Below are 8,914 nucleotides of genomic sequence, written 5' to 3'. Positions count from 1 at the left end.
ATGAAATATAATTTGCTTATAAAAAAAAGTTTTTTTATGTGAGAATATAATAACTTTAAATTGTTGGTGCACAATGAATAAAGATGATGACAAAGAGAATAAAAGAATAACGGCGCAAAAGAGATGAGAGAATAAATGTTGTATTCTACTTGCGTTGTTAATAAATGATAGCTACTACAAGTCTATTTATACAAAAAAAAATTCTTGCCACATCAGCCCTAACAGCATAAACTTAGTGAACAAGTTTAAGGTACAAACAGTACAGTACTACAAAATACTAAAGTACCCTTACTACTAAACAGCTAAGCTAATGGGACCCAAAAGATAACATCTTCTGGTCAACAACATCTTCTGAGTAACCATCAGAAGATCAGTCCACATCAGAACTTCTGATGCTCATCTTCTGAATATTGAATTACTCTTCAATACCATCCCTTAATTCATATTCTTCAACCAAAGCTGACAACGCCAATTCCATCACTCAAGAGCAGAAATTGATCCGTCTTGATCGCCTTCGTCAGAACATCTGCCATCTGCTTCTGGGTGGTGCAGTGCACAACTTCTAATGTTCCATTCTGAACTTGGCTTCTCAAGAAATGATACTTAGTCTCAATATGCTTGCTTCTTCCATGTAACACCGGATTCTTGGCAAGATTTGCAGACTTGTTATCAATCATCAGCTTCAGAGGCTTCTTCACTCTAATCTTCAGATCTTCTAATAGATTCAGAAGCCACACAGCTTGACATGCAGCTACAGCGCCTGCGATGTACTCAGCTTCACATGTTGATAGAGCAACAACAGGTTGCTTCTTGGAACTCCAAGAAATAGGACCTCCCAGAAACATAAACAAATATCCAGAAGTACTCCTTCTATCAACTCTGTCTCCACACCAATCAGAATCAGAGTAACTCAATAACTCTGATTCTTCCTTTATCCCAGAAGGAAACAATATGCCAAACTTCAGAGTTCCCTTGACATACCTTAAGATTCTGACAGCAGCTTGATAATGGGACCACTTAGGTTTACTTATGAACCTACTAACCAATCCAACTGCATAGCATATATCAGGCCTGGTATTACACAAATACCTTAGAGAACCAACCAGCTGTTTGAATACCGTAGCATCAACATCTTCACCTTCAGAATCAGAGTCCAACTTCTGATTCATTTGTGACGGTGTAACAGCAGCTTTGCAATTCTCCAGCTTGAATTTCTTCAGAAGTTCTAACTCATACTTCAGCTGATGCAGAATGATATCATCTTCTGAGTACAGAATCTCCATTCCTAGAAAATATGACATTTTCCCAAGGTCTGTAATCTCAAACTCATTCATTAGCACCTTCTTGAACTTCATCATATCTTCTGGACAACTCCCTGTAAGCAATATCTCATCAACATATAGACACAACAAAATCATATTGCTTCCAGAATGTTGCACATAGACTCCATATTCCATCTCACACTTCTGAAACCCTTGCTTCTTGAAAAATGAATCAATTTTCAAATTCCAAGCTCTGGGTGCTTGCTTTAATCCATACAGAGCTTTATGTAATTTGTACACCATCCCTTCCTTATTCTTTTTCACAAAGCCAGGGGGTTGCGACACGTATACCTCCTCTTGTAATTGACCGTTCAGAAATGCAGACTTTACATCTAGATGCATCAAGGACCATCCTCTGTTCGCAGCTAACGCAATCACCAGTCTGATTGTTTCATGTCTAGCTACAAGAGCAAACACCTCAAAGTAATCTAGTCCAGGTTTCTGAAGAAAACCTCTAGCCACTAGCCTCGCTTTGTGTTTACCAACTGATCCATCTGGCTTCAACTTTACCTTGAAAACCCATCTGACGCTGATGGCTTTCTTCTTCTTTGGAAGTTATGTCAGCTTCCAAGTCTTGTTTCTTTCTATAGCCTCAAGTTCTTCTTTCATGGCATTCAGCCAGACCTTCTTCTTGAGCGCTTCTTCTATACTCATTGGTTCAGAATCTACTAACATGGCACACTGAATGACCTCTCCTTCTGATTCAACTTCTGTATCTTGCAACATGTCAAAATCTGCAAACCTTCTTGGTATAGTTCTGACTCTTTGTGGTCGCTGAGCTACTTCAGAGTCAGCTACTCCAGAGTCACCACCTCCATGATCATCTCCAGAAGCTTGTCCTCCAGACCCTATGTCTTCAGAGTTTTCCCTTCCAGAATCATGACTACCACCAGATTCTGGATCATCATCAGAATCTGGATCAGAATCAAATTCACCATCTGACTCATCTTCAGAAGATGCTTCATCTTCTGACTCGTCTTCAGAAGATTCTTCATCTTCTGACTCTAACTTTTCTTCAAAAGTTATCTCTACATCAGAAGTTGGTTGAGACTCTCTCTAATCCCAAACTTCTGATTCTTTCACAATGACGTCTCTGCTGACTTCAACTTTGTTAGTCTCTGGACAATAGAGCTTGTATGCACCTGTACTGTGGTACCCGACCAATAACATCACTCTACTCCTATTATCCAACTTCTTCCTTCTAGCTTCTGGATTGTGTTTGTAACACACAGAACCAAAAACCTTCAGATGACTAACACTTTGCTTCTCTTTAGTCCACTTCTCTAAAGGAACAATTTCCTTCAGCCTCTTCGTTGGACACCTGTTGAGCACATATGCTGCGGTAGCAACAGCTTCTCCCCATAGATTACGAGGAAGCTTCTTCTCTTTTAGCATACTTCTCGTCATATCAAGCAAAGTACGGTTTCTAGGTTCAGCAAGACCATTGTGTTAAGGAGTATAAGGAGCAGTAACCTCATGCTCAATTCCATCATCACAGAATTTCTGGAATTCTGTAGAGTTATACTCGCCTCCACCATCCGTTCTGAGAATCTTGATCTTCTGACCACTCTGCTTCTCAGCCTTCACCTTGAACTTCTGGAATTCTGTGAACTCCTCAATCTTAAACTTGATAAGTGTTACCCACGTCATTCTTGTGAACTCATCCAAAAAAGACACAAAATACCTATTTCCTCCAAGTGAAGGTTCTGGAAATGGTCCACACACATCAGAGTGCACTACTCCCAGAGCATGCTTTGCTCTTGGAGCAACTTCTGATACAAATGACAATCTGGGTTGTTTGACTTTCATGCATACTTCACATGACTTCTCAGGCTTCACAATTTTTGGAATGCCACATACAAGCTTCTTAGAACTTAGATGCCCCGGACTTCTATAGTTCAAGTGACCCAACTTCTTATGCCACAACTTACTATCTCCTTCTGAGCCTTCAGCACTCAGACACTCTGTTTCAGCTGTTTCTACATTCACCTTGAATGTTCTGTTGCTTCCCTGTTCAAATTGCATAATCATCTTCTGATTGGAATCATACAACTTCAAGAGGTTGTTCTTCATAACAACTGAGAAACCTTTCTCAATGAGCTGACCTACACTCATCAGATTTCTTTTGATTCTAGGAACATGCCAAACGTCTTTGATCAGAACAGTCTTTCCATTCTTCACCTTGACTTTGACATTTCCCATACCTTCTGCATATAGGTACTTATCATCAGCACATCTGATCTTTGTCCTCCTTTCAGAGTCAAAGTCTATCAGCCATTGTTTGTTTCCAGTCAAGTGATTTGAACACCCAGTGTCCATATACCACCACTCTGACAAACATCTTTTGTCTGACTCTGAAGCCATCAATAGCACAGGTTCATCATCTGATCCTCCTCTGGCTATATTTGCTTCTTCTGATCTCCTTCCTTTGTTTGCCAAACAGTCTCTAGCAAAATGGCCAAATTGTTTGCAACAGTAACATTGAACTTTCTTCTTATCCTTTCCCTTCTGATATCTCTTCTCATCAGAAGTTGAGGCTTCCTTCTGGAATCTATCACCACGTCTATGCTTCTGGTCCTTCTTGACAAAAGTAGCCTTCAGAGCTTGCTCAACTCCTCTCTCAGAAGTTCTCTCAGTCAGACGCAACTCTTGTGCTTCTAAACTGCTTTGCAACTCTTCTATTCTCATGGTTTCCAGATCTTTAGAATGTTCAATAGATACAAAAATATAATCAAATTGAGGAGTAAGAGACCTCAATATCTTCTCTATGATTACTTGTTCAGAAAGAGTTTCTCCACAAGCCTTCATCTCATTAGTGATCAAAATCACTCTAGAGATATACTCAGAGACTTTCTCATTGTTCTTCATGTTGAGATTTTCATATTGCTTTCTCAGGGAATGAAGCTTCACCTTCTTCACTGATACGTCACCACTGTAACACATGACCAGTATATCCCACGCCTCCTTTGACGTCATAGAATCAGCAATCTTATCAAACACATTCACATCTACACACTGATGGATGAAGAACAACGCCTTTTGATCTCTCTTCTTCGTCTCTCTCTGCGCTTCTCTTTGTTCTTCTGTTGCATCCGCTGCAACCGGAACATATCCTCCAGTGACAAGATCTAGAACATCTTGAACACCAAATAATACACGCATTTGAATCATCCATCTATTCCAGTTTTTACCATCAAGAACTGGAAGTTTGGTATTCAAGTTGCTTCCACTCATCTTTAAACTTGTGCAGAAAAATCAGATTTCACTCACACTCACACAGTGTTTCCCAACCCACAAACAACCAAGAAAAATGTGGTTCAACACAACTTTGTTTCCCCGAAACAAAATCAATCACACAGTCACACAAACTCACGTTCACTCGTGTTTCCCTGTGTTTGGAACCGGAGCTCTAGATACCAATTGTTGGTGCACAATGAATAAAGATGATGACAAAGAGAATAAAAGAATAACGGCACAAAAGAGATGAGAGAATAAATGTTGTATTCTACTTGCGTTGTTAATAATTGATAGCTACTACAAGGCTATTTATACAAAAGAAAATTCTTGCCACATCAGCCCTAACAGCATAAACTTAGTGAACAAGTTTAAGGTACAAACAGTACAGTACTACAAAATACTAAAGTACCCTTACTACTAAACAGCTAAGCTAATGGGACCCAGAAGATAACATGTTCTGGTCAACAACATCTTCTGAGTAACCATCAGAAGATCAGCCCACATCAGAACTTCAGATGCTCATCTTCTGAATATTGAATTACTCTTCAATATAAATAACAATGCATCTAAATACAAATAAAAATTCCTCAAATTGTTATGTAATCCGTGGGCTATATATTTTGTTTTGAAGTGTTTGATGCTTTGTTTTGATTGAAAATGGAAAAACTATTATTTGTGGTTTGGAAGTGGAAAATAGAAATCATTCATTTTTTGGTTGTCATGTGGTGAAGATTATTTGGAGCGAAATTGTTCTTTGGGTAGGTAAAGAGTATAGTTTGGACTTTGGAGGGTGAGTGTTCGTCGAATTTTATAGATTGACATTTGTTCTTTTGTACATAAAAGTTTAGAGTTAGTAAGGTTGACGTTGTTTGACTCGCTACTACTTGGACTTTATGGCTTTTAAGGAACGAGATGTGTTTTCAGGAAGAGGGTTGGAACGTTAATGACACGACATGGAACATAAATCTCCTTGTTTGGAAGTGGTCTTTTTATAGAAAAATTATTCATTTCAATTATTCCTTTTACGAGTTTAGCAAGGACCCGCTGTATTTTCTCTCATAATTATAATTGGCTTGTATTTACGTCGGGTTTCCCCATCTCTTCGTGTAATCAAGTTAGAAAATCCTTAATTCTCTATTATATAATATCTTGCTTACACGTAAAAAAACAGACATACATGTGACTACGGACTATTACATACAGACATGGATTTCTAACATCAAAAAGAGTTTTCAATAATGTTTTCAGAAAACATATAGTAACAACTTGAAATGCTGACATCAAAAGGAAGTTTTTAAATTGCTGGATTATCCAAACTTTTTCCATTTCTTTTTGTTGGTCCAATTTAGCCCAAACTTTGTGCTTTGCTGAGGTGGTGATGAGTAGGGGTGGCAAAATGGATGGATTGGATGGATATGGATTGGATTGTTAATGGATGGATCAAAACAATCCATTAATCCATTAACAACCCACTAAAATTCACTTTAAAAATCCAATCCAATCCATCCGTTAATAAAAAAAATCCATCCAATCCATCCATTAACACTTTTTAATGGATGGATATCCGTCCATCCATAAAATTAATTAAAATATATTACTTGATTTTTTTTCAATAATATGTTTTATTTATAAAATTTCATAAAAATGATTTTTTTTTTAATTTCTCTAAAAATATTTAATATATATATATATATATATATATATATATATATATATATATATATATATATATATATATATATAGGTTAAAGGTAGTGCAGTGTAAAAAAGTTTTACACTGTCATCCAATAAAAACAAATCGTTTTGCCATGTCATATAAGTTTTTTTAAAATTACAGTCTGACTTGTCCTGATTCATGGTCGTGGTTGATTGACAGTGTAAAACTCTTTTTACACTGTCAGTGCATCACCCATTTTCTCATATATATATATATATATATATATATATATATATATATATATATATAATATAATATAATTGATTGATAACTCTGTTGATAAAACAAAATTATTTATATCACTACAGTAAATATTTGACAATAAAATTTGCAATAACAACATGTTAATATGTTAATTTCGCAACAACAATAGCTTTAGAATTTACCGTACAAAATGGGTGAAGAAGTAAATGAATTAGAAATATTTTTCTTCTCATTTTCGAAAGTGCTACCATTTTTAGTAATTTTTGAAGTCATTGCCAATTTTTAGTAAGTGTGATAGTTCAATGAAATCACGTGATTGTTTTTCTTGAAAGGGAGAGGAGAGAGATATATTTTTTTTTCAATTTTTAAAATAAAAATATTAAAAAAAAAGATAAAATATTGTTTATGAAATTTTATAATTTAAATTTTATGTAAAATATAAAAACAAAAATATATAATAAGATACAATCCATTGGATTTATAAAATGAGATGGATGGATTGGATCCATCCGTATAGTAAAATGGATGGATTATATCCAATCCATTAGCTAATTTTTTGTTTGGTGGATGGATTGGATGGATTAATTAGTGGATGGATTGGATGGATAATCCCTTAATGGATTTTATTGCCACCCCTAGTGATGAGAGGATTGAAAAGAGGGAAAAGAAAGTTGTTCATGCCATCTCTATATAAATATCCTTTAGCCTTAGTCTTAACAAGTACACGCACTCCTAACAGATTGATTCCTTAAACTAATTTGTACTTTTGTTCTCTACTCTCTATGGATGTTGAAAATTGCAACTGTTTAGGCTCAAGAAATAACTGCATTTGGTCAAATTATGAGAGAATTGGGTATGACCCTATTGTACGTGTCAATGAATTTATGAGCAAAATAAAGATAGCAAGGTTGAAAACACTATGGAGGAAGATCAAGAGAGAAATAAAGAGGAGAATTTTGAAACCATCTTCACCTGTGTTTCTATATGATTCTAGCTCTTACTTACAAAATTTTGATGATGGTTATTCTAATGATGATGATTTTTCAAGGTCATTCTCAGCTCGATTCGCAACACCATCCTCCAAGATTCTTAAAAAGAATAATGCAGTGATGGATGATGAAGAAATAATGGATACAATCAATGAAAGCTAGCTAACATCATGGTGCTTGATTTTCTTAATCAGGATTCATAATTTACATTTTCTGGAGAACTTTGATTTTGTAATTGTACAAAGACTTTAGTTATGTTATCATGTAAATCTTTTTCTATTATTAAATTTTGTAAAAGTGATTTCTATATGATGATTTTGTTTTTAATTTTTTTGTAGTCATATATGTTTTTGCTGTTTTTCATTATTTTGTATGCATTTATTTTTAACATGAAAAAATTAACGTTGTATTTTAATTCGTACACAAATATATTACTTATAATTTTTTCATGCTACTTTTTAAAAGAAAAATAAAGTATAAAGGAAAAGCCATCACGATATATGTTTTATAACCAACAACCACTCTAACCAATTGAAAATTCTATACCACATAGCCGGCACCACGTTGTAGGTCTCATGCGGTCAAAGATGCACAAGATCAACCTATCTTTTCGAATCAATCTAGACAGTTTTTTAAAGTCAACACTATAGTCTAATGACCGTCAAGTGAAAACTTAGGATTTATGATCACCATTAGTTTAAACTTTCAATCTCTCAGATGATGGTAATTAAGAAAACATAGGATTTTTGGGTCCCGGAAGAAGTGGTCTTGAAAAGAATAAAAGTGACGGAGGATTTTTGGGATAACATTAACAAGAGAGAAGGTCTTCTTAGATTAAAGTCGAGACAACTTTGGCTTTCCGAAGGCGATGACAACACACGCTACTTTCACAATTCTCTAAAAGAAAGAAGAAGAAGGAATTCTATTTGCTCCATTGACACAACGGCGGGAAGAATGGAAGGGTTGACGAAATCAAAGAGTTCACTTTCAAGCATTTTGAAAACTTCTTTAAAGAAGAAGTCCACTTTAGGTCGGAGCCTATAGGGATCAATTTGAACTCTTTATCAATTGAAGAATCATTGGACCTAGAGAAACCTTTCGCCGAAGATGAAGTGAAGGAAGCCATTTGGTCGTGTGATGGTAGCAAAAGCCCGGGGCCGGATGGATTCTCTTTGAAGTTTTACTAAAGGTATTGGTTCCTCCTTAAAGAAGATTTGATGAAGTGTTGTAATGACTTCTATCACAAAGATACTCTTGTTAAATCCATTACTTCCTCTTTTCTCACTCTTCTTCCTAAAAATAAGAATCCGCAAGACTTGTTTAAATATCGTCCCATATGTTTAGTGGGGAGTATTTATAAGATTATTGCAAACACTACGCCAAATTTGGCTTTTAGCAGAACACCTACGAAAGCGCTTTTGCCCAAAAGCGCTTTCGTAGGTTTG

The 8,914-nt window shown here is 35.7% G+C and overlaps 1 protein-coding gene across 1 annotated transcript; it reads left to right on the top strand.

The window, feature by feature from the left end:
- Positions 1–7,262: 7,262 nt before the first annotated feature.
- LOC131604075 (uncharacterized) lies at positions 7,263–7,631 on the top strand. The gene has a single exon (XM_058876568.1). It carries the CDS (start codon positions 7,263–7,265, stop codon positions 7,629–7,631), a length of 369 nt encoding a protein of 122 aa, XP_058732551.1.
- The last annotated feature ends 1,283 nt before the right edge of the window (positions 7,632–8,914 follow it).

The sequence above is a fragment of the Vicia villosa genome, linkage group LG5, assembly GCF_029867415.1.
Source record: "Vicia villosa cultivar HV-30 ecotype Madison, WI linkage group LG5, Vvil1.0, whole genome shotgun sequence".
In the NCBI taxonomy this organism is placed as follows: Eukaryota; Viridiplantae; Streptophyta; class Magnoliopsida; order Fabales; family Fabaceae; genus Vicia; species Vicia villosa.
The sequence above is the reverse complement of the archived record's forward strand: the minus strand, read 5'-3'. Positions and strand labels throughout refer to the sequence as shown.

Coding starts and splice junctions, on each gene's coding strand:
- LOC131604075 (XM_058876568.1), top strand. CDS start 7,263: ATGGATGTTGAAAATTGCAACTGTTTAGGCTCAAGAAATAACTGCATT.